Source organism: Sus scrofa, chromosome 2, assembly GCF_000003025.6.
Source record: "Sus scrofa isolate TJ Tabasco breed Duroc chromosome 2, Sscrofa11.1, whole genome shotgun sequence".
NCBI classification, from domain to species: domain Eukaryota; kingdom Metazoa; phylum Chordata; class Mammalia; order Artiodactyla; family Suidae; genus Sus; species Sus scrofa.
Window position 1 is genome coordinate 91534227 of NC_010444.4, and position 26827 is coordinate 91561053.

Below are 26827 nucleotides of genomic sequence, written 5' to 3' on the forward strand. Positions count from 1 at the left end.
GAGGTAAAAAAGAGAATTTCTACATAATACAGTAACTTTTAAAATACAGATCTACACAGGCTACATATAGGAAAAGAGAAGGGATTTTGTTTAGTCTTTATACACAGCTGCTTGCTCAAATGTATTGCTGGACTGTTTCAGAGGCAATATTGTACCTTGTTGTTTCAGTGAACCCAAATGAAATTTTCTTTTTGTTAAAGTCACCTGAAGCTTTGAAAAATCTTGTTTCTCTTGGCATTTACATTACTTTTTTACTGTCTAAGGCCTTTGTCTTTAAACTTTATTTGTAATTCTATTCTGTATTTCAAATAATTTAAAATGATAGAACATCCCAATGACTCATTCAGTCTGAATTTTAAGGGTATCATAGGTCACTGATTTACTCTAAGTACACTCCTATGTAGATCACAAGCAATAAAGGGACCATTAGAGTGGATAAAGTAGCAAACAACAATTCTTTTCTTTTTGTCTGCTTGCTTCAGATAATTATTGTATTAGTACTGGAATGGAATTTGTTGATTCTGCAATCTAAAATTTATGGCCATGTAAACTTGACATAAATACTTTGTGGGATAAAAGCCTTACTGCTTTACATGAAAGCCTGTTTCATGCGATAATGTCCACCCATTACCCCTAGATATGCCTTCTGTGTTATATCAGATAAATCTTCTAAATTAAAGTCATTTGTATAAAGTGGGGTTGTGTTCTAAGTGCATACAACTTATGCATATTTAGCATATACGCTCCAGCCCCCCTCTACAAAAAAGAGGCAGAGGAGAGAAATAGGGAAATAAAGAACTGTTTAAACAGTTCTCGGCACGCTACTCAAACATGCCCTGGAGTGGATGTCAAGTGGGAAATATATCTGCTTTTTCCTCTTATTTCCCACTTATCCTTCTATAATATGAACAGCACATTTAAAGATAAACCTTTTTCATACAGCTGGCCGCCAGACACAAGGTAACAACTTCACACTTTTTACTGCTCAGTAGAAAACAAATCCCCATTTATCAAAATAGGAGGAAAACCCTATTCTGATAAAACTGCTAGACCAGTTGAAGTTGGTGTATCATGCTGGAGTATAATGTTTTCCTAAGGATTTTTCAGGATAATTTGATTCTCATATTAAGACCTACCATTAGAATATAACATCTAAATAAGATATCACTCTGTTTAATTTGGAAACCGCTTCTTTTGAGTTTTCTCTCCTGCAGGCTACAGGAGCCTGGGTTTATCAACATTTCCCAATTATAACATGGTTTCATGTGGACAGTCTCTTGGTCAGGATTGCTTTTTCACTGAATGTGCATGCACAGTTGGCCAGTGTTCCATTGAAGTCATGTTTCCAGAGCCTCCTTATAATTCAAATACAGAGGATAAGGAGACCACACTTCTGTTAATATGACATGTTCCCTCGCTGATACACCTTTCACTCCTGAGATGTCACAGTTTTTTTAAAAACGTGCTTAAAATGTCTGATGGTCCCTGAGTTTCCCAAACCTCAGTCATGCATAGGCCACCATTTGGATTTGCATTGCATCAGACTTTCACCATCTACCTCCTCCATTTTTGCCACTTCTTGTCAACACTTACACTATGAGTTATCTATTAAATCACTTTACTTTTTAAATTAAATAAGCTTTTTTAAAGAAGCTACACTTCCTTATCTTAAATGGAAAACCAGTGTCACTTGAACACACATGTAAGATTTAATATAAGGTTAATGAATGCAGTAAAATATGATATTATCTGAAGACTCCGCACCTGATTATGTTTCTCTGTTAAAAGGCCTACCAGCCTTAAGCTCTTTTGAGGGAGAGACTGCTGCTTTTACAGTTGTAGTAGCTGCTACTGCTCCTCCATCAGGACCTATAACTTACAAGGTAACTAACTGCCTTCTAAGGGCATGCTGAGGAGTAAAGAGTTAGTTACAGAGTAACATCCTAGCTCTATTAGTTGCTATGTGATTTTGGGCAAGCTACTTAATCACTCTAAGCATGAAAGGAATCATTAATATTATAATTTCTAAAATTGGAATAGTTATACTCACCTCATTAAAATTAATGAGATGGCAACGGTAATGTGCCAGGCACTTGCTAAATGCTCAGTATTGGTTACTGCTGTTAATCTCTTCTCGTTCATTTCATTTTTCCCTCCTAGTATCTGGCTGCCTAAATTTGAGTGCGAATTGTCTTCCAAGTTAATTACTGGTACTAAAATTGTACTATGAGAGAATTTATGTTTTATTATGTTTAATAATCATTTATAACCTAATAATTTTTATCATAAGAAATTCCAGAATAATTATAAAATAGCCAAAGATGAATTTAGAAGTGTAGCATTTGTGCCTTGCTTGCTGATACCTTGTACCTTGTGCATGCTCAAATCATAAATACCTTTTCAATACATATTTGCTCAGTACCTAGCGTGAACCTGACACTGCTCTAGGTACAGAGGCTGTGGCACTAAGCAAAACAGCTGATAGCTTATGTTAGATTCTAGTGGTGTGAGTAAGCAAAATAAATAAATAAATAAATAAATAAATAAATAAATAAATAAATAACGGGGACACATCAGATAATAAGAGCTATGCAGATAATTAAAAGAGGGAGATGTAAAAGACAGTGGTGGGATGATTCCCCTTTATCAAAAGTAGTCACAGAAGATCTTTCTGAGGAACTGATATTTCAAACAGAGCCTAAATGACAAGCAGACATTCCTGCAAGGACTGGGAGAAATCAGGTCTTTCAGAGACCCTAACTAAGATGAGCTAAACCTGGCATGGTGAAGGAATAGAGAGATGGCCCCTGTAGTGGGAAAGTGAGGGAGTGTAGTTGAAGTATGTGGTCAGTGAAATGGATTCTGTCAGATCACATAAAACTTTGAGGACCAAGATTCTTTAAATTTTATTCACAGTCTAATGGTAGATTTTTAGAAGGAAATGAAATGGTCTGATATTTGTTTTAAGAGATTGCTATGACTACTTCGTGAAAAATGGATATGGAAGTGGGGGTTAATGAAAACAGATCAGTTAGGAGATTTTACATTAGTCCAGGCAAAAGTCAGTCATAGCTGAAGCTATTTTGGAGTGAACAGTGAGGAGTCCTAGATCCTGAGTTTTAGCAGTAAAGTTGCCAGGACTTGCTTCTGAGTTTGACTTGGGAGAATAAGGGACAGAGGGGAATTGAGAGGATTCCTGGTTTTGGCTTGAGAAACTAAGTGAGTGGTGCAGTTTTCAGACACAGGAAAGACTAAAACAAACGCAGGATTGCAGAGCAGAAAATGAAAAGTTCTGTTTGGGCTAGATTATGTTTAAAATACTTAGCAGATATCAAAGCAGAGATATTGAGATATATGATTCTGGAGTTCTTGAAAAAAGTGAGGTCTGGAGATAAAGGTTTGAGCATCCTAAACATTTGGGATTTATGGCTATGATCTTAAAGTGAGAACAGTCAGGATGGGTGAGTGTTTCTCTTCAACAGTGCTTGAGTGGTTCCTAAGGTGGAGCTTTAAGTAGCAAATACAGTAAAGGTAAAGAGAGGTAATATTGTAGTGTTAGATTTCCAGGCTTTATTCTTTGATAGATTATGACATCTGTGGGAAAATGAATTTAGTCAATTTTTGATTATCTACATTATAGATGATAAATGGATAACTAGATGATTACTTTCTGGACTGTCAATTCATGTAAACAATTTTGTTAACTATTTCTAGCAACTTTAATATTATATCAGAACTGGATTTTAAAATATATATGGTGTGGTGTTGGGGGAGGGGTTCCAGAAGACGTAATTACTTTGTTTAAATCACACTTTAAATTGAGATGTTCTCTTCAAGTATTGAATCAAAAGAATTTGTTGGGAGCCTTTTAAGTCATGGAATATAACTTTATGGTCCAGCCAGGTAGAGAAAACAAAGATATATAAAACCATAATAGAGCAATTATTTGGGTGACTGTGATAATCATTAGTTTTGTTCACTAATATTTCCAGCCCTCTGCCAGCTGGGCACATGGTAAACTTGAACTTCACAGCAATAGTTGAGTAAGGCTGTGAGACCAGTTCTCACCAGCAAGTTTTGATTAAAAGTGTCATGTGTAATTTCTGAGTCAGAGAACTTTGTTTCCTTCTGCCATGGTGACTAGCAATGTTGGTAGCTGCCCTGTCATACAAGGTGCTAGAATGAGGACAGCACAGAGTGGAGCCCCCAAGCCACCCCTAATGAACTTATGGCACTGGTGAGAAATTAAAGCTTACTTGTTTCAAGCCACTGATTTATTGGGGTGTTTGCTACTGCAGTATAAACTAACCTATTCTAACCAACAGAATATAGTCTTGTCAGGATCCTCATATTCAGCATACTTTCAGTACCATCACACTTTTGTGTAAAAATAACCATAAGACAACAAATTGGTTAAAAGTTCAATACCAACACCACTCCTTTGAAATGAACATTGACACTCTTTACCATAAGCAGAGTAGAGGGTCATAATAAACCACGGCTAAGCTACATTATTACAAAATTACAGATACATAACAGTTCCAGATGTTCCAATTTAGAAGTTTTATTTTCTCTCAGTACCAATGTAATTGTATAATATGGAGACTTTAGGACAACTACAAATTCTTCAACACATTTGCAAACAAATTAGTATCTTATTTAATAAAGAAAAATATAGAACTTTCAGCTTTTTCTCAAGCAGGTAGTAAGGGTAGATTTTATTATTCACAGAGCTATTTAGCAAATGCTCTTTTATAAGCTCATTTTGTGCCAGTCAAACAAGTGGGGTCCAGCTCCCATCCAGAAAGTTAAGAGAGAAAACACTCAGATTGACATCACTTCACCCCACCTAATGACTTCACTTTCCATTTGACTTGCTTGTTGTCTGGCTCAGTTATGCATTGAACTAAAAAATATACTAACCAAATTTAAGCGGCTGTTCTCACTTGCAATAAGTATGTGGTGATTAACCACAATGCCAGTGATCCAGAAACTCATAAATTGAGTAATTTTTAATCATTGAATTTTGGGGGTAGGAATAGAGTAAGATAGTCCTTTTGGTTCCTTTACCAAATATTTAGTGATCTCTTTACCCATTGTTTAGTTGTAAACTGGCATAGAGTGTTAGCCAATGAAGCATGGTAGAAGTTTATTTTAGTGTAGTGTTTGCCTACATATAGTCATAGAATCTGTATGAGGAGATTCTGGTGTTTCAAGGTAATGTTTGCAAAGAATCTCCCCTGTACCTTATTAATTGCTAACTAAATAGGATTCCATTCAAAAAGGCATTCTACAAAGCTGGTATAGTTTTAAGAATATCAAGCAAGGAGGTAGGAGACCTGGGTTCAAGTTTCAGATGTAATTTACTACACTGTTGGCCTTGTTTAACATCTTTCAAAGCTGTCTCCTCCTTTCCATGTCCTTGTCATTGCTTTGGTTCAAGCCCTCGTTAGAGAGCTCCCTTCCAGACTTCACACAGCTGCCAGAGTGACCCTTCTAAGATGTTAATCACTTCAAGTCTTTTAATGAGTCCCTACAGTTTTCAGGATAAAGTCCAAACCCCTTAGTTTAGTACACAGAGCCTTTCATGAGCTGCCCCTGCCCTAACTCTCCAACCCTGAGGTTGTAAGTTGGCAGGCCGTTAGCAAAATTCAACTCACATCTGTGTTTGGCCTTGTTTGTACTATGTTTTCTTTAAAATGTGGTACCAACACTGATATAAAAATTGAGAGATTTCTGGCTTCTCTTCAGATTCTGAGATTATCCCCTCACATGGTGACAGTTGGCTATACTGACATTTTCTCTTTAGAGAGGACATTCAGTCTTTACCACAGACCTCACCCATGAAATTTCACCAATTTATGTATCTTGTGGACATTTGAGTTTTGATCCCCCAGTGGCCTCCTTTTCCAGCCACTTTTAAAAGTTTATCCTTTATAGTGCTGAATTATGCCAAATTCTTCCAAAGTTTTATGCTTACCCTTGCCTAGAATGCCCTTCTGCATTTCCATTTCTTTAACTCACTAACCCATTCACTTCCTTCAGAGTACAGTACAACTGTTGCTTCTTCAGAAATGTCATCCCACCTACCCTTCTGAGGTACCTGTACTGCCTCATTCTCCCCTAGTATCTGCCACACAGTATAGTATTTGTTGGTATTCCTGCTAGGCTGTCAACTCCTTGGGGACAGAGACAATGTATAATTTGTCTTTATGTCACAATTTGGGCTCTGGGAACCTACCATGGGGTTTAGTATCATCAACTATAAAATGATGAGCATAGGTTAGATAATCTGCAGAGTCTCTTCTTATTTGAAATTCTGCTCTGTACTCTTCATTTGGGGGGAATCTTGGGTCATAGGCATCTTCAAATGGATTTTAACCAAAGCTCAGATACATAATAAACAAGACTTAAAGTAAGGCATATAGTGTCTTAAGATACCAAGTAACAAGATATTCCCCTCCAAAGGGGACTGTATGCTTTGGCTGGTCATTCCCATATGGAAGCTGACTGCCTGACAGATCATTGTCAAAAGAAAGCAAAAGGCTAATCCATTAGGCATCTGGTGGCAACAGAAACAAATTATTGGTGCTTCAAAGAGGGCACTTAATTAACCTCAGTAGCAACCTATTTGGTATCATGAGGAAGAGAAAGGGAAGATGAGGAAATATGTCAGAGAAAAATAGAATCTGATTCAAATGTTACAAATGGGATTAGTTACTGATAAAGGCAGGATAGAAAATGGGTACCTCCTGCTGGTGTCAACTGGTTTGGGAGGATATAATCATTAAAGTCAGTTGATAGGACAATAAATGCATTAAAACCATTTGATCCAGGAATTTATCCAAAGGAAATAACCATGAATGTACATAAAGATATGAATGGTTTTTGTAATAGCAAAAGCAAAGCATAACAAACCAACAAACAAGACCATAGAAACAGTTTAAATATCCAACATTAGGAAATTGTTTAAGTCAGTGGTTTTAAAACAGTACTTGTTAGAGCAGAGGGCTCCATAGGAGTGTGTTGATAACCACCTCAGAAAAATCCTGGCCCTGCATCACCATTTCAGTTGGTATATTTTCACTTTTATCTCTTGTACATTTTAAGGTGACATGTGAGATTTTCTTTAGGAAAAAAAAAATTCTGCTCATAAAAATTAAAATATGGAAACCACTGAATTCAATAAATTACAGTAATTGATGTAACAATAGATATGGAAACGTGTCTTTGGGTAGTGACTACAGGTCATTGTTTTTCTTACTTGGGTTTGTCTCTATTTTTCACATTGTCTACAGATAACATGCAATTATTTCTGTAACCAGACCCCCCACAAAAATGGTTTTTGAAAATAAGAATTAGTTAACAGCAATAAATATTCCACAAGCCACTGAAAATTTCCTAGGTTACCATTTTTGGCGTTCAAATTATAGGTTTTTATAAACCTGCTACCACTATGAAAATTTTCCCATGAAATATCATAGTTTATAGAGAAAAGTCCAACCCCTTCATTTTATATTTGAAGAAACAATAATCCCAAATAAGTCAGTATATTGAAGTTAAAGCTGAGAGCTTGTGGTCTTCTGACTCCATGTTCCTTTTCTGCTCTTCACCCAATTTGTAGAATGGATAGTTATAATTTTCATTTCTCTCATTTTTGTCTCCCTAGTCAGACCATCTATCACGGTGTTATTGCTTTCTTTTGCCAATGAATGAAAACTACTTTTTTTTTGAAATACCAGTGCTCCAAATTTCTGTATTTAGAAAAATTGGCGCAAACTGTAGTGACATTAAAACAGTTCCTAAAACTGTCATATGACTCATTGTCCTGATTTATACAATTAAGCTTTATAATCTACTTTATTCCGCTAATTCATTAAATGTGTATGCTCACTCAGATTTATAATTTGGAGTTGGACTAAATGGGTCTCACATGATTCTTACTGTTTGCCTTCACTTTTGGCATCTAAAAGGTAGACATTAGATACATGTTCCATCTGCCCCACCTTCCTTCTCAGACATGAATGTACTTGGGAAGCACTCTGACTTAGTTGTCAGGATCTTAACTCATCTCTGAGTTATCTTGCTGTGATCACACTAACACCCCTCAAAATGTCATGACTTTGTGTAGTATTTTTCACATATATGTGCATATGTCAATATTTTCCCATGGTTCTTTTTCGTTTTAACGTTGAGAAATGAAAATTAGGTAGCCATTTGAACTTGGAGACACTGAAGAAATAGTGTGAGGTAATGTGTCAAATAAAAGAAAATGAGAAGGTTCGGAAACATCAGTCTCTCCCCCCAAATCCTCTCCCAACCCCCAGCTCGCATCCCCCCAAAAAGTGAATAATTCATGATGAAAAGCAAACAAAAAGAATGCATTGTGGTTTTTGGTTTAGGTGAAGGTGATATTGTTTGTTATTTAAAAAAAAAAAAAAACTAGAAATAAGTAGGGCTTTGTAGAGCATTCGTTATTAATTATTTCCTCCAAGAATCTTAATGTCTGATTTTACTTAAAATGCAGACCTTTCAGACTTGTATCTTACAAAGAACATTTTGCTTAAAAGAATTGTAGCTTAAACTGATATAATTTATGCAGTTGTTTTTACTAAAATAATTCTTTTGAGCACCACATGTAGTAGATTTGGATAAATTTTAAAATATTTTTAAATGCCATAGTTTGGCAATTTCTTTTCTGATTTAGTCGTTCTGATTGTTTAAACACATTACTGCTGCTGTTCATTTACTCTGGGAATTAAGCACAGAAGCTCACAGATGTAAAAATGGAATCATTTGTAAAAATTCAATTTAATAACTTGAGCTTACATGCAAATATATTTTCTCATGATGAAACCTTTGATGTAATACTTCCAATGAAACATTCATTGCTAGGAAAGACTATGCCACTAACCAAAAATTTCAATACTGAGATATTCTTTTGACACTGGGTTAATATTTCAAATAACTGTAGTATTTACTTTTAGAATAGTAGCACTACCTAGGATTTTATTGTCCAGGTAATATTTAAGAAATAGTATCTTAAGAGTTCCTATTGTGGCTCAGCAGGTTAAAAACCTGACCAGTAATCACGAAGATTTGTGTTCAATCCCTGGCCTCGCTCAGTAGGTTAAGGATCTGGTTTTGCCTCAAATTATGGCAGAGGTCATGGATGAGGCTCTGACCTGGTCTTGCTGTGGCTGTTGCATAGACCTGCAGCTAAAGCTCCACTTCTACCCATAGCCTGGGAACTTCCATATGCCATAGGTGCAGCTGTAAAAATATCAAAAAAAAAAAAAAGATGTAAAATTTTATTTATATACAGAACTGTATAGCTTTTAAAACATCCTCACATATTACCTCATTTAGTTTTTACACAAACCTATGCAAGAGGGAGTTAGAGATTTATTAAAAGATAAGGATGGTAAGATTTGTGAACACGCCCAAAATTTCATGGCTATGCACTGGTTCATAGAACCTGCTTTGTGTCTACCATTATTTCTACTAATTTAGCCTTTGGAAATGAATATATGTACCCTAAAATTTCTCTCAACTTAGAATCACATTGCAAGATTGTACACACGTTGTAATGGCAATTGGTAAAAAGCAGAACAGAAAATAGCAAGTATTTTCTATTGGTACATAAAGGCTTTGAAGGGTTACATAGACCCTATTAATAGAGGCTACCTCTCATGCAGGTATAGATTGGAACTGGCGTGGCCGTGAGTATCTCAAAGGAGATTTTAGCCTTATCTAAAGTACAGTCTAAATGCATTCATGTATGACTCATAGAATTAAAAATAAAATATATACCAGAAAGAAGAAGCACAGCATGGTAAATGGGGGGGTTGCTGTGTTTTTGTGAATACACTGTCTTTGGGATCTCCATTTAATATTTTTTGTAGCTTATTTTGACCTACTGGTTAACAGAAACAGAGGAAATGAAAGTATCTTTTCAGAATTATTCTAATTTGTTCATAGTTTTGAGAAATACTCCACATTCAAAGAGAAACCGGCTGTGGTGCTATATTGTGCAACAAATTAATATCACTCAAAGTGGAGGGGATGTTTGTTTCATCACAATAGGCCTGGTAAATTAAAAGTAATAAATTTATTTGAAAACCATGAGTATGTTCTTGTAATTCTGCATCGTGTACTTTTTTCTGGTCCTGTTGGTAATTCCTTTGGGCTTTGTTCAGAGGGGTGGAGGCGTGGACTGTGATTACCTCCGCTTTCACCCCACCCTCCTGGAATGTAGCATCTAATTTACAAAAACTAAAAACACGACTTTTCACAGGAGCTTGCTGTTACTTTTTTCGAAGTTTGTTTGAATCAGAAATGGGATTAGTGTAAAATATCCCGTTGGCATGTTTTGCTTTAGAAAAGCCAGAGGATCCAGCCCTTAATTCTTGGTTAGTAAGATAATATCCATAGCTGGGCGAGGTTCTAAGAGATGGAATAACTTGGCACAACACATCTCTGACTGAAATCTAAATGTGACTCTTGGGACCAGTGGACTCTGAATTGGTCTGTCTATGTGAATTTTAGTGTCCTTTCTCCACTAATCAACTTCATGTCTAAAAGCACTACAAGAAGCTCCCTGTTACAGTTCTTCTCTGACCTTTCTGACTACACATTTTGTTTTTCTGTCTGACAGCTTCTCCCCTTTTTTCTATGCCCAAAGCAGCCAACTATGGTCCTCACCCTCAATTAGTGGCTCTCTGAAGTGATTCTCTGAGATCTCTATATAATATAGGCAACGTCCTGCCATTGTGATAACAGTAATAATGATAGCAATAATAATGACATCAGCCATCATTTATTTAGAATCTATTATGTTTTAACCCTGCATGCACAGATATTCTCTAGTCTTTGCAACAGTCTTACAAGGTAGGTCTTATTATCTTCCTTCAACTCATTAAGAAAGATAACAGGGAGCTTTCCCAAGGATATGGCAAAGTAAGAATCTAGACCCATGTCTAAATAGTATACTCCGAAACAAGCCAGCCAAGTAGCAAATCTCAGTCTGTTGTGGTGACAGTGAGGTCCCAATGAACTCATATTGCTATCAAAATCAGTTTTGCCAAGCAGCAGTTTCTTGTTAATTTTGATGTTTTCTATAAATTAAACAGTTGAGTTAAATTATTGAAAGATAGTTGCTATTATTTTTCCTGGCATTTTTCTCCTTCAGAGACTGCATTAAATGCTATTTTCAGATGTTTATACTAGTCTAATTATCTGCTAGACACATTTTTATCCTAGAAATAGTTCAGAAAAATTTTGTGCCAATGGCCTCTTTTCTTCAATAACTACAAAAATCTCAACACAGTCACTGATTTAGAAACGTGGAATGAGTTCTACTCATCCAGTATCATTTGTTGATGAAATATTAGTTAAGAACAGAGACTTTAGAATCATGAGCTCTACTGCCTACCAGCTTTTTTGATCTCAGACACATGGCTTCATATCACTAAACTTCACTTTTCTCCTCTGTTAAAGGACATAATAAGAGTTCATAGCTAAGTTTTTGTTTCCTGCTGTTTTGATGTTGAATGAGATAATCCATGTAAACCATAGCATAGATCTTATGGTAATTTATGTTTCTCTTTATTGTTATGTAAATTTTATTTGAGAATAACCTTTTAAAATTAGTAGCTATGGGAGTTACCTGGTGGCTGAGTGGGTTAAGGATCTGGTGTTATCACTGTTGTGGCTTGGGTTGCTGTAGTGTAGGTTTAGTCCCTGGCCTGGGAACGTCCACATGCCATGGGCATGGCCAAGAATAAATAAATAAAAAACAATTTAAAAATAAATAAAATTTATAGCTCTGTAGCATAGTGACTTAACATACTTGACATAATGTAAAAATTTGTTGATGTAAATCATAAAACATTGTAAGGTATTGGTAAAAGTTTGTTTTTTATTTTTAGTCAGCTTGCAAATGCATATCGATGTGTATGTAGTATATATTATTAAACCTTTATAAAAAGCCTTCCTTAAAAGTTTCTTAATTGATAGTGAAAATGGAATTAAGAACAGAATTCATTGTTTTGGGTTTTTTATCATGTGAAAATGTATTTTCCCATTGCTATTTCATTTAGATGAAAATAAAAAAAAGTATTGAACATCATTATTCCAGTAACATGAACCACCTTCTTGGTCTTAAACCCGAAAGACCTAAGTGTTGCATCAGTGTCAACACTGATGAAACCTCAGCCAGAAATAAACAAATAGAGAGTTCCGTGTCAGTTAAGTTTCTCCAGAGGAACAGAAGCAACAGGAGATACGTGTGTGTGTGTGTGTGTGTGTATGTGTACACATATACTTACATTTATACACATTCATTTATACATATATTCACCCATGTGTATATGTACGTAATGTATGTATGTATATATGTATGTATTGTGTGAATGTATGTAGGCACAGTTCTAGTTAATATGTTCGTGAGTAGGAATTTGGAAAAGAAAGGCATATGTATTAGATTTATCAGTAGACTTGGTATTCTGCCCATTCATAAAGTTTTAGGGACAATATGAGAAAGAAAGAGAAAAATTTTTAGTGCAAAATTACTGGCAGAATCTTACCCATCTGACAAGGAAATCTGTGTTCAAACAGCGTACAACTCAAGATCCTGGGGCAACAGGAGAAAAATAGCATAGTTCTCTAGGCCTTCTTTGGCAAATGTTCATCCAAAGGGTTGAAAAAGAAAACTGAGTTAAATTTTGTTAATGCTGATATTTCATTATTTCAAGCTGACAATTTACAATACCCTATTATAACACAAATTTTTCTTTGCTTACCTTATAGATGATTCAGGATGGAAGTACAGATAGTTATCTCCTTATGATGTATTCTCATCCATAAAATATTCAAAAGAGCGTAGACTGTTGTCAGTGTTTGAACCATCTGTACTATACACCCATCCCCAAATATGAATTTTTTTATTTGAACATATTTTAAATGAATGAACAAACTCAGTATTGTATAAAACCTTTACAGACGTGTACATTGTATAACAATAATTTTTATTCATCTTTTCATAAAAAGCTTTTGGTTTTGGAGTTCCCATCATGGTGCAGCAGAAACGAATCTGACTAGGAACCATGAGGTTGCAGGTTTGATCCCTGGCCTCGCTCAGTGGGTTAAGGATCCGTCGTTGCCGTGAGCTGTAGTGTAGGTCGCTCAGATCTGGCATTGCTGTGGCTGTGGCGTAGGCCAGCAGCAGCAGCTCCAATTGGACTCCTAGCCAGGGAACCTCCATATGCTACAGGTGCGGCCCAAAAAAGACAAAAAAAAAAAAAAAAAAAAAAAAAAAAGCTTTTGGTTTTATTGGATTTTGTTCTCTGTTGTTACTTTGCTTCCAATTTCATCAATTTCTGCTATAATATTTATGATTTTCCTCTGCTTTAAGCTTACATTGCTCTTCCGTCTCTAATTTCATAGATAGAAGCTTAAGTTATTGACTTTAGATCTCCTTTTCAAATGTATGAACATGAGTTAGTGATTTTAGATCTCCTTTTCAAATTTATGTATTCAAGGTTATGAATCTCCCCCTAATGCTTTTCATTCATCTTACACATTTTTAAGTTGCATTTTCATTTTCATTTACTTCAAAATTTTTAAACTTCTTGTGACATTTATTTTTTGACCCATGTATTTAGAAGTATGCTGTTTGGAAGTATTTAGAAGTATGATGTTTAACCCCTAGATACGTTGGATTTTTCCAGCTATAGAGTTTCCATTATGGATTTCTAGTTTATTTCCATTATGTTTTAAGAACATACTTTGTACAATTTCCGTTCTTTTAAATGTGTTAAGGAATGCTGTGGCCTATTATAAGGTCTGTCTTTGTGCATTTTTTCTCACATCTTCACAGCTTGAGAAGAGTGTGTATCTTGCTGCTATTGGATGGAGCAATCTATAAATGTCAATTAAATCAAGGTGATTGATAGTGCTATTCAAGCTCAGGGTATCCTTATTGATTGTCTGCCTGCTTGATCTGTCAATTACTCAATACTAATGGTGGATTTATCTGTTTTACCTTTCAGTTCTATCAGTTTTCCTCCTTGTATTTTGACATTGTTATTAGTTGTTAACACACTAAGGATTATTATGTTTTTCTGTGTATTACTTTTTTTTTCTTTTTTTCTTTTATTTATTTATTTATTTATTTTTTGTCTGAGAAAGGCATTATTTCTCCTTCAATTTTGAAGGATAGTTTCACTAGACATGGATTTTTAGGTTGGTGGGCTTTTTTTTCCCTAGCACTTCAAATATTTCACTCCACTTTTGTTTGTAGTTTCTGATTCTACTTGTTCCTCTCTAGGTAGGATATCTTACCTGCTGTGACCTTTTTTAAGGTTTTCTGCAATTTGAATATAACATGCCTGAGTGTATATTTTTGGGTTTTCTTTTTTTTTTTTCCTGGCATTTTTCTGGATTGGTGTTTTCTGACCTTCCTAGATATGTGGGTTTTTGTTGTGTTTAATTTTGAAAAATTCTGAAACTATTACTTTCAATATTTCTTCTGCTCTGCTTCCTCTTCTTTCTCCTTGTGGTATTCCAATTATGCATGTTATACTTTATGAAATTATCCAATAGTTCTTGGATATCATGCTGTTTTTCATTCTCTTAATGCTTTATGTTTTAGTTTGGATAGTTTCTGTTTACCTGCTTTCAAGCTTACCTAATTTTTTCCTTGGTTCTGTTCATTCTGTTGATGAGCCCCTCAAGTGTATTCTTCATTTCTGTTACAGTGCTTTTGATTTCTAGCATTTCATTTTGAATTTTTCTTGGAGTTTTCATCTCTCTGCTTACATTGTTCATCTTTTCTTGCAAATTGTCTCCTTTTTGCATTAGCACCCTTAACATATTCATTATAATTATTTTAAATTTTCTGTGTAATGATTCTAACATGTCTCAGTCAGGTTTTAATGCTTGCTTTTACTCTTAAGACTGTTTATTTCTTACTGTCCAGCTTGCCGCAAGCTAGACATATGTTGAGTAATAGGAACTGAAGAGAAGCGGACTTCAATGTGAAGATTTATGTTACTGTGGCTAGGAGTTGTATTGTATCTAATGTTTATAAAGTCAAAAGCTTCAGATTGCTCCTGCTGCCCTTGTTTTTGTTTCTCCTCTCATTTTGGACTTTGCTGAGTATTTCTCCTCAAAGAGAGTCTGCATCTCCCAGGTTTTTCAGCTGTAATCTACTGCTGTTTTACTGAAACCATATTAGTGTGATGGTATGATGTAGGAGAAATGCATTCTTTCATATTCTGATTAAATCTCATTGTTTTAGCAGGCCTGTGTCTTGGGACTATGACTTTTGCAAGTGTTTGTTTGGTAGTATAGCTTTCTTCCCTCCCCTCCTAAGTGAAATAAGGGAAGTGATGGTATGATGTAGGAGAAATGCATTCTTTCATATTCTGATTAAATCTCATTGTTTTAGCAGGCCTGTGTCTTGGGACTATGACTTTTGCAAGTGTTTGTTTGGTAGTATAGCTTTCTTCCCTCCCCTCCTAAGTGAAATAAGGGAGAGGGGGCTGCAGCCTGAGAAATAGCCTTACCGCATGTGGGAAGAAGTTTAGATTTAAGTCTCTTTCCCTAGAGACTAGGCCTTTGTTATGAAGAGGCTAATCAGGAGAGGATCTTTCTTGGATCTTCACCATGAGAACCTGGTAGGATTCCTAGAGGCAAAATCCTGGAAAGAGGGGGGGATTCCCCAAAACCAGGCCACTGGGGGAATTTCTTAATCTCAATCTAGTCTACATTCAACGTCTAGTAATTCATTAAAATTCCCATTTAACCAATTTATGGTTCCAGGGGCCTCAACTCCAGCTAAATAAATCTCAGCTGTGATACTCTGGATTAACCTATCTCTCCAGATTTTAAAGTGGTGGTTTGCCCTGCAGTCTCAATTATCTTATTGGTCCAAAAAAAGTTACTGATTTTCAGTCTGTTCAGCTTTACTTGTAAGGATAGGAGTGATAATCTTCAAGCTCTTTACAGATCAGAAATGAAACCAGACACCTCCCTTTTGTAATATACTACATTTACTTAAAGCATAAACAGAGAACTGAAGTATTCTTGACTAAATTCAGTTTTTACAATTGAGAAATTATAAAAATGAAATTATATATTCATTTTATAGAATGCTATGTAAAATGGATACTTTTATTAATTCTACTTAAGAAAATTAAAATTCCGGGGAGTTCCCGTTGTGGTGCAGTGGTTAACAGAATCTGACTAGAAACCATGAGGTTGTGGGTTCGGTCCCTGCCCTTGCTCAGTAGGTTAACAATCCGGCGTTGCCTTAAGCTGTGGTGTAGGTTGCAGACTCGGCTCGGATCCCGCGTTGCTGTGGCTCTGGTGTAGGCTGGTGGCTATAGCTCCGATTCGACCCCTAGCCTGGGAACCTCCATATGCCACGGGAGCGGCCCAAGAAATAGCAAAAAAAAAAAAAAAAAAAAAAAAAAAAGAAAGAAAGAAAATTAAAATTCGAAGTTCCCATCGTGGCTCAGCAAAAACAAATCTAATATCCGTGAGGATGCAGGTTCGATCCCTGGCCTCACTTAGTGGGTTAAGGATCCGGCATTGCCGTGAGCTGTGGTGTAGGTTGCAGACACGACTCAGATCTAGCATCACTGTAGCTGTGGCATGGGCCAGCGGCTACAGATCTGATTCAGTCCCTAGCCTGGCAACCTCCATATGCTGTGGATGTGGCCCTAAAAAGACAAAAAAAAAAAAAAAGAAAGAAAAATGAATGAACGAAAGAAAGAAAATTAAAACTTAAATGTCTGTTCATATTTCATTCATTTTTTAAAACATTTATTGCATGAATAGTACATTCCAAGTACTCTTACTATATTCCGTACCATGTGATGTTTAAGGAGTCTCTGCTGAAATAAATCTTCATTACTTGGACACTTAAAAACACATTGTTAAGGCTCAAGTTGGCAGTTTCCTGACCGAAAAATAGTTATAAAGGATCTGTTTCACTTTATTATTTGTATAAAAGGAAATTTCTCGTTATTTGTGACTTCTTGTTTAAGAGATCGTGTAATAATTTAGAGAGATCAGGGGTTTTCTAAATTAGTATAAAAAAAAGTCTAAGTTCTCCACAATTTTCTGTTCTTTAAATAAATTGAATTTTTATCCTTTTGTCTATATTCACTATTCAGAAATTTATAAAATGCTGCACAAGTACCACCCCTCATGAATATTGGCAGATAAAGATATATGCCTCCTTAGGCATGATAATAACAGTGTTACTTTTGAAAGGGAAATGTACTACACTCACAGAATCATTACTTTGTTGTGTTTTGTGTTCATTTGGCTTAGGTAGATTATGCATGTATTGTCAAGACTTCAAAATCAGCAGATGAATATGGAAAATTAAGATAGAAAATCAAATAAACTTTGTTGGTTGCTTTTGATCTCTAAACATTTAAGTATGTAGAGCACACAAAATATATTAGTGTATCATTTTTTTCCTTCAATGTGTGAAGATTTTCAAAAATAAGACAAAAGAAAAACATGGGAGGCACTCTGGTGAATTGGAAAGCCTAAGAGACAGAGTCGAAAGACCTGGGTTTTAAACCCTGGTAAGGCCACAGGTTTTTTGTGACTTTATGTATCACCCCTCCTTCCTTTTAAAATTTCATATGTAAATGAGAATATTGGACTAGGTTGATGAGTAAGACTACATTTAACTCATAAATTATATAATTCTATGTCTTAGTTCACAAGATTATATAATTATAAAATTTATAAAATATGTATCTTTTAAAAAAAAGATTTATCATTTTCCTTTAAAATTTGCTGGAGTTTTCTTTTTCTATTTTTTTTTTCCTTTATATTGTGTTGGGAAGTGTGGAAAAAGAACAATGAAAAATTTACTTTTCCTAAAGTGTAATAACAGTGCCTTTCTTGGATAAAAATTTATTACTGGACTTACATGTAAGCAAGGTAGATAGATGCTTATATAGGATAGTTGTTAGGTCAGCAGAATGGAACATCTTCCCTTAGACTTGATCCATCCTCAAACTTCATCTACCCTTGTGCTGCAATACTGTTTATGGTTTATTTCTTTAGATTAAGATAGACCTATTCTTTTAAAATTTCTATATGCTAGATTATTTACCAACTTTATCTACCATATCATCTTAATTTATTAGGTGCTTTTCTGTGACAGTTGCTTTGGAAGCACTGTGTGTTAAGATTTTTGATTTGAGACAAAGAGAAGGAGAAAAAACTGGATCCTGGGGCATTGCTCAGGGATAGTAAATTTTGATAGGTGGATAGATATGAAAGATATATACGTATTTTAAATATTGTATTTATATAAATATAAGATATATATTGTGTGCATGTGTGTGTATTTATACATATATATTTCAGGTGTAGGGCAAATTTGGGACTTGAGGACATACTATGAATAAAATCTAAGGTTTAACCACTGAAGTTTGTAGGAAAAAGTGAATTCCATCCTTTCTCATAGAGCAGCATCTCATAGTTTGTTCCTGGAATAGCAAAAAGTATCTGGCAAGTAACAGATTCCCTAGGTATCTGCTTTGGAGAAACTGCAGCCCTACACCCTTCTCTGAAAGTCACAGTGTATCTTTGCTTGTTAGGCTTATTTAACCAACATTCCCCAAATGTATTTGAATTTAGAGCACCTTTTACTGGAGTGTTCATGGGATTTTGGAAAACACTTCCAGGGAGCACTTTCTGTTTATATTTATTACTAATTCTGGTAAATATCCACCAGAATAACTGGGATTAACTAAGTGTTTTTCTGTTGAAGAATTCAGAGTTTTGTAGTATTCATTACCCTCAACCTTAAGCTCCAGTATCTAATTGGAAGTAAATCTTTAAATATGCATTTGACACTGTTAGCCTATGGTAATGAAAGGGTATTATTTTATAGGACTGTATTTCCAAAATTAGTAAGATAATTTAATTTCTTTTTATAGATAAAATTAATTTATAGTTCTGCAAGCTAAACACAGAAGTACTCTTTCTTTATTCTTGATCTTACTAGCTAGTAAATATCCCAGTGAACTCAATGCACAGGCCATTCTTTCTTTCCTTCCCTTTTATTTTGGTTTAGTTGTTTGATCAGTTGCATATTAATGAAATTATTTTTTAATAAATTCACAATTTTGTCAAATGTGTGTCTTTTATTCATTCTCTGGACTAAATGACAAAAATATATTTTGGATTTCTCTTAATTCACAAGAAAAGAAGGGAACTTAAGTCTTTCTTTTATTGTAGATTGTGACAGGATAAAGTGATCTTTTAAAACCCAAAGTAAAGTAAATTAGGGTAGAATTAGTTTCACTTGTCATAAACAATTGAAATAGTAGGATTTATTATAGGCCCATTTCTTGCTCAATGTAATTTTATTTAATAATTATAATTTAAATTGTAAATGAGGGTATGGCGTTCCATTTTTGTCAACTGACTAAGCTGTTTTTTCCATGGTTATATTCCCAGGCCACCACCCTAGGAACTGCCTCTCTAGGCGTGGACCAGTAGAAGATGTTCTCCACTCCTTATTATTTTTCACCAGTATTATTCTCTTATGTATCCACATAGCTTCTTCCCCTCCCTCCCAAAGAAAATGATGTCCTTTTCCATGACTACACCTCCATGTCCTTATCTCCTAATCCTAATCCATGCTTTACTTATCCGTACTGTTCTCAATAATTAGACTTAACTGAAATTCTACAACTATTTCTCATCCCTTCTCTTTTATGTTTCTGTTTTGCCTAAACTGTTCTCTCTGCTTGAAAATTCTTATTTCCCAATTCTTTTATAATCCTAGCCTTCAAAAGTCACCTCCTGTACCAGACTTTCCTGGAAATCATGAGCACAGTCTTTCCTCATTGAGTTTGTAGGCTATTAAGCACATCATCTAATTTTTAACCCATTTCGAATGGTATGGTGTGTTTGTGTCTTATCTCCATACTCAGTTGCTTGAATACTAAGGTAGAACACTGGCACCTTCTGTGTTCCATGCTCTTAGCAGGATATCTGTAGCTTGAGTGTTAGGTATACATGATATATTTGTTGAAGTAATAAATGAGTGAGTTGGAATAACTTGGTGTCCTAGTGGTTGGGAATCAGCATTGTCACTGCTATGGTTTGGGTTGATCCCTGGCCCAGGAATTTCCACATGCTGTCGGTACAGCCAAATAAATTAATTAATACATGAGTAAATGACTGTGTTTTTACATCAGATTACCTGAGAAAAATGGTAGAATATACAAGGATATATAACTGCAGAAGCAATTGTGATTTTAAACAGAGTAGGTTGCAAAAGTTTCTTTTAAATTAACACTATAAAAGCAACCAAAGTATAGGTATTTTAAAGTTGGTTTTATTTATAAAATTGTAGGTGTTAATAATGTCATTAATATCTCTAACTCTTTAAATCTCTTTTCTAAAATGTTCAGAGATGTTTAACTTTTGACTTTTCCTCTTTTTATGATAAATACATATAAATAGTACTTTAAACAATATGTGGACTAAAGAATAAAATATGACAAAAAGAAAATGGCCATGACTGTTTTCATCATTTGTTTGTAGCTAAGCAGACACACCTGTGCTTTAGCCAATGGTGTATGTATCTACAAGACTTCCTAAGTACAGAGAGAAAAACTTAGAGACCTTTTCTTGCGCAAGTACTATTTTCTGCCAAAGAACTATAATCAAAAGACAATGGGGGCCACAAAAGCAAAGAGTCGATATTGTTGACTTTCAGGGTTTAAATTTTTGGTATTTTGAATGAAAAATGTAAAGTTAAGAAATAGTCCAAAGACAGAGTAATAACAGTAGCTTTGCCAATAGAAATTTATCTTCACTGTATTGTGCCATAAAAAGTCATGTGCTCCAAGTATTTATGACTTACAGTGAAACTTCTGGTGAACTGGCTAAATAAAAATGTTTTAGGAGCAATGGACATCCAAGTAGTACTTACATTATTTCAAAGAATATATGTGGCCTTAAAAACCATAGGCAGAAAAAATTCTTACCATTAGCAGCAAATTCTACTTAGTAGCTTTGTAGGAATTAATTGAGAAGACTTCTGGATCCCTTATTAGATCACGAGCAAAAAAACCCCGAGTAAAATAATAATAATAGCAACAACAATAAAACTAGCATAATTACGATTAAAGGACCATCTTTCAAAAATAAAATACACAAAATAGAAATTTGGCTGTAGACATGAATTTTAGGTATGTATAAATTATTAGTGATTTATTTCTGGTTCACATAAATTTATTTAGCTTTAGTGATAATGCTTTTCTTCCATTGCTGACATTGTTAAAGAACTTTTGAAGGCATTTTTAGAACATTTTAGACATTCTAAGCCTTTGAGGAACATATTTAAAGACATTTTTATAGAATAGGAGTTTTTTTGGGAGAACTACTTAGTGCTATGATGGAGTCCTTGAATCCATTGAAGTAGGTAAATAGAAAACACAATCGGCAAATAGTTCTTCCCAAAAACTCTGTAGGATCATTTCTCAAGGTTTCTTATCTTGAGCACTGATACCTCAAGAAGAAGAGTTTGCAGAATCTACAAACTCAACAATCAATGGATTGGGTAAAAGTAAAAGTTTTTTTTTTTTTTTTTTTTACTTCTTGATATCCTAATGTGCATCACGGACCCTCGGGAAGAACATACATAGAGTTTATAACACTTAAAAAGAATTGTTTGACCGTAGAACCAGTTTTTCATCAAACATCGTGTATCAGTATGGGATACATTTTTAAAAACACTGTCTTGTTTCAAAGTGAAAAAATTGATGTGCATATAGACTAATCTATCTTACATTTCTGTGATAAGTTATTCATAAAAAGATGCCATTAGAAAAGATACACACCATTCTGGCATCATAGAGCTGACATGTTCAGTGAGTAACTTTATGAAAAAGTTGACAAACATGAAAAATGACTGTATACTATGATATATGCTAAGAAGAAAACAAAATGGGTAGTTGAGATGAGTAGGTAGGCAGGAAAGATTCTAGGCAGGTAATAGTTAAGCTTTATGTAAACACAAGGAGCTAGCTTTTTAGAAGTGAGATAATGCTTGAAGAAAGAATGCTATGTGCAGAGGCTCTAAATTGGGAAAAAAAACTTGGCCTGATTTGGTAATAACGTAAGTAGGAAGTAACACACACACGCACACGCACACGCACACACACACGTATGCACGCACTAGATGAGGCAGGCAGGAGAGATAATGCAAAGCCTGGAGCACAAAGTAAGGGAGATGGATTTGATTTTATGTGCTTTTGGAAACTTTTCCAGGGTTTTAAACAGTGAATTGTGTTACTTGATTTACACTGTTAGAAGATCACTTTTTCTGCTCTGTGGTGGATTGATTGAAAGTGGGCCAGAGTGGAACTCTGCAAGACCAGTTAAGAGGCTGCTATAATCCAGATGAGAGATGAAAAGGGATGATGTGTTGTCAAATTCAAGATACAGTTTGATGCTTTCCAGTGGAAGATAAGAGAGAAGTAGCAAATAAGGATGACCTTGATCTTCTTTTCCTCCTCTGCTCTTCTTTCCAGAGAGCAGCCCTAGTGATATTTAGCATTGCTTTATGCCAAAGTATAAATTATATAAATTACACAATCTCTCTTGGGTTTGACTTAGTTGATGGAACATTTGTAGGATTTCCAAAATGATTGACAGACACAATGTGTAAAATCCCTGAAGTGACATTTACTTACCTCTTTGCCTGTTCTGTTCATCTTATTCTGACACTTTATTTCAGCGCACCCTTTCATTTCAAATAAACCTCATTTTCTTTCACCTTAATTTTGACAATCTTGTATAGGACATGCAAATGAATATTGAATTGGTACTGTGAGAAATGAGAACTCTTTTGGCAAGGATATGCCACTATGTTATTCGCCATAGTAGCTGTCTTTATCACTATTTTCGATAGCCAAGTGTTATTCCCCCTAAATATGAAACCATGCTTCCTGTGATTTATGGCCTTTGAGTCCGTGATAAAAAACCAAAACAAAACTAAGTTATGGAGACATCTCTTCCACATAGAATGCTTGTGCTACACAGAAGTATTGTGCAGATTAATTTCAGCTTCGTTTGTTCAAATTTAAATTACATGTACTTTTGTTAGCTAAATTCTATGTAAATGAAAATTATACAGGAAATAAGAATATTATTTAGGATTTGCTTCATTTGTATTTATGAACTGAATGTCCTCTAAAATCTGTGCATAGGAATATTTTCTCTTGAGTTTTCTAAGGTTTTTTAATGTATATACTGATATGTAAGTATTTTAAGTATCTATTAATAGCAGGTTATAGAAATATGCAGTGTTTTTGCTTTGGAAGATAGGTTGTGAAGAAATACCTAAGGATTTTGAGGATTATTCAACTTTAGACAATATTAAAGATTGAGATCATAGAATACTTTAAATACAGTCTTACTTAAAAACATATATCTATCTACATAATAGATATATACACACACACAAATAAAAGATACCAAAGTATACTTTATTTTTCTTACAGATCATAGAGATGCTTGCCTTAAAGATTGCCTCTTAAATTGTCTCCTCTTAATGAATGAAAAACTGATGTGCTTTAACATCCTTAGTTATTCACCAAAGAATTTCAAAGTAATAGCTATACATTTGCTAGGCCTAGTTTCTGCTAGTTCTCTTTGGCACGGAAATTCTAAATGAGCACATGAATATCTGTGAAGATGCGTCCTTCCATATACTCTTCAAGCCCTTGTTATTTCTCATCTGATGTACTATCATTTCTTCCTATCACATCTCCCTGCTTCTAGTTTTTCTTTTCTCTAAGCCATTCTCCATCTTGCTGCCAAAATGACCTTAGTAAAACATATCTAATCCTGCCATTCCTTGTTTAAATGCATCAATTTAAAATCCAAACTATCTCTCATAGTGTGGAGGACCCTTCAATGCACCATCTCTTTCTGTCTGTACTTACAGAGCAGAGGTATGCCATTATTACCCCATTTAGAGAAACTCAGAGAGACCAAAGAACTTCTGCAATGTTATAAAGCTAATAAGCAGCAGAGTTTAGGTTACATATTGTATGAATTAAGTCCTTTGAAGTGTGTTGAAAATTTTCTTTTGACACCATAATATTCTGTATGTTCTAGAAAAAAAAATTGTCTGCAATTGTTGGATGAAGTGTTCTAAATATGTTCAGTGGATCAAATTTGTTAATCTTCTTATTGAAATCTTCTATGGCTACTTCCACTTTCCTCTGGTTATTCAATGAAAAGAGATGTGTTAAAATCTTTCACTGCTATAATAAGTTTGTCTGTATCTCATCGGAGTTGTCAGTCTGACACTATGTTATTAGAGAAGGTAGTTTTATTTTCTGGAAGAATAGAATCTTTTATTGTGAAATCACTTGCATTAATGGTTTTATTTCAAAAGATATTAATGTAACCATATGAGATTTCTCTTGGGTAGAATTGACCTGGTAAATATGTTTTTCTGTCATTGTTACTTTCTCCTTTTATGTATTCTTACATTTGGAAATCTCTGAATACCACTGTATTTAACTGGATTTTTTTTTTAAAAAAAAACCTCATCTGATAGTTTTTGTTTTTCAACTTTTTGTTTTTATATTTTGGAGGAAATACACTCTTTCTCTTCTAGTGGCTATTCTAATATTCCAGCATATTTTCTTAACATATGAAAATGTAAAGTCAGTCAGATACCCATTTGCTCCTATCAGAGAACACAATAATTTGGAACACTTTAATTCCTTTCAGTTTTAATTCCTTCCTTCTTTTATTTAATTAATTTATTTATTTATAGTTTTAGGGCCTTACCCATAACACATGGATGTTCCCAGGCTAGGGGTTGAATTGGAGCTGCAGCTGCCAGCCTATACCACAGTCACAGCATTTGGGATCCGAGCCGAGTCTGTGACCTACACCACAGCTCATGGCAACACCGGATCCTTAACCCACTGAACAAGGGTAGGGATTGAACCCACATCCTCATGGATCCTAGTTGGATTCGTTAACTGCTGAGCCACGAAGGGAATTCCCATCTCTGTTGTTCTTAAGTTTCACTATGGTACATTCAAATGCGGATATCTTTTTGGTTATTTTGCTTGTGATTCATGATTTTAAGGGAGAATGGTCATTTTCATTGGTTTTAAAAATTCCTCAGTCATTATTTCATCAAATATCTCTTCTGTTTTATATTCTCGTTTCCTTCCTTTTGGAGTTCAAATTATGCTTACTTTAGACCATCTCATTCTATTTTCTGTGTCTCTTAACCTTTCTTTTCTACTTCTCTGACTTACTGTGCTGAATTCTGCATAATTCCTTCTAGTCTATGCTTTAGTTTACTAATTTCTCTCTGCAGGTATGAAAGCCTAATCTCTGTTAAGCCTGGGCATTGAATTTTGAATTTCAGGTGTTATATTTTTTATTTCTAGAAATTGTATGTGGTTCTTTTTCAAATCTCCTTTATCATTGTTTATAGTTTCCTGTTATTATTCTTAAGAGTATCTTTTACTTCTTGAAATGTAAGCATTGTTATTTTATTGCTGTTCATTGGTTACATTTGAAATCGCCACATCTAATCTCTGTTGTTCTTGTTTCTACTGTTCTCACATATGAGCCTTATTGCCTCATGAAGTAAGTAAATTTTTACTGTGTGATACTCATTTTTTTCTTAGAAAATTACTTGTGGAAATTCTTTGAGACATAGTACAGAAGTGTTTTCCCTGAAAAATATTTGTCATCACTTCTGCCATCTGTAGGGACTGATGGTCTTCAACTACTTTAAACTGCCTGTTGTGAGGTGTTCTTGTTCGTTTACTTTTCAGTTTTATTGAAGTGTAATTTACAAATGAAAGTGTAATATATTTGAAGTGCACAATATAATGATACATATACCTTGTGAAAGGATTACCACATTTGAGTTAATACATTCAGCATTGTTTTTAAACTCCCCAAATCACATTAATTTGAGTTGCAGATATACCCAAGGGCAGGTTTGTGGTTACCAAAGAATCTTGTAGTGACCCAGATTTCTGAGGGAGGGTCTCTTCTTTGGGCAAGCTCTAAGCTTTGTCTTTGCCCCTCTGTGCTCCACAACTCTGAAAATTATAGTTTAAGCTCACAAAGTTCCAATCAACGTCCTCAGGCAAAAAAAGGTTTTAGTACAGTTTATCTTCCTAGGGTCCTACCTTCCGTTAAGTTTTATTCTAATAATTTCCTTCGAATTTTATCAACTCTCCAATGCTATTAAGAAAAAACAAAGTATGCATACTTATACACACACACACATTCCAGCATGTTTAATTCTTTTTAGCAAGAGATATTATGTAAATGCCCAGCCTTTCAAATATTGGAAACAATCATATAAATTCATAAGCTAAAATTTAGGGAGATTTATACTAAAGACATAAGTAGACTGACTTGGTAGGTAAAGCTAATCAGATGGCTGTAAAACAGCTTATTGAGGCATTCAAATTTCATCTTTAGTAGAAAAATTATGAAATACCTGTTTCAAGGAGAAATAGCTCATAAGTGTTCTTGGGAGGGTGAAGAACAGCACCAGCAACAAAAATAATACTATTAATGACTTAAAATGTAAAAAGTTTTCAATGTGATTGACATGTACTACCTAGTTACTTCTTCCACTAAGTCTGTGAAATAATTAGTATTTTAATTCCCACTTTAAATATGAGAGGACCAAGACTTAGAGAATTACGGATAATAAGTGGTATAAAAGGGAAACAATTTAAAGTCCATGCTTTATCTATATTGCTGCCCT

General features: G+C 34.7%; 1 protein-coding gene across 8 annotated transcripts in view; it reads left to right on the forward strand.

Annotated features, from left to right (window-relative positions):
- Positions 1–26827, forward strand: part of XRCC4 (X-ray repair cross complementing 4) — a 285350-nt gene that overhangs the window by 175879 nt on the left and 82644 nt on the right. The window contains exon 8 of one of the 8 annotated variants that reach the window (XM_003123761.4): positions 19501–20547. The exons of 6 other annotated variants lie outside the window; for them this stretch is intronic. In XM_003123761.4, coding sequence (XP_003123809.1) covers positions 19501–19513 — 13 coding nt within the window. In that variant the 3' untranslated portion in view covers positions 19514–20547. Of the gene's footprint in view, positions 1–19500; positions 26303–26827 lie in introns of those variants that run through there. One more of the 8 variants, XM_013994966.2, reaches the window with a different exon arrangement.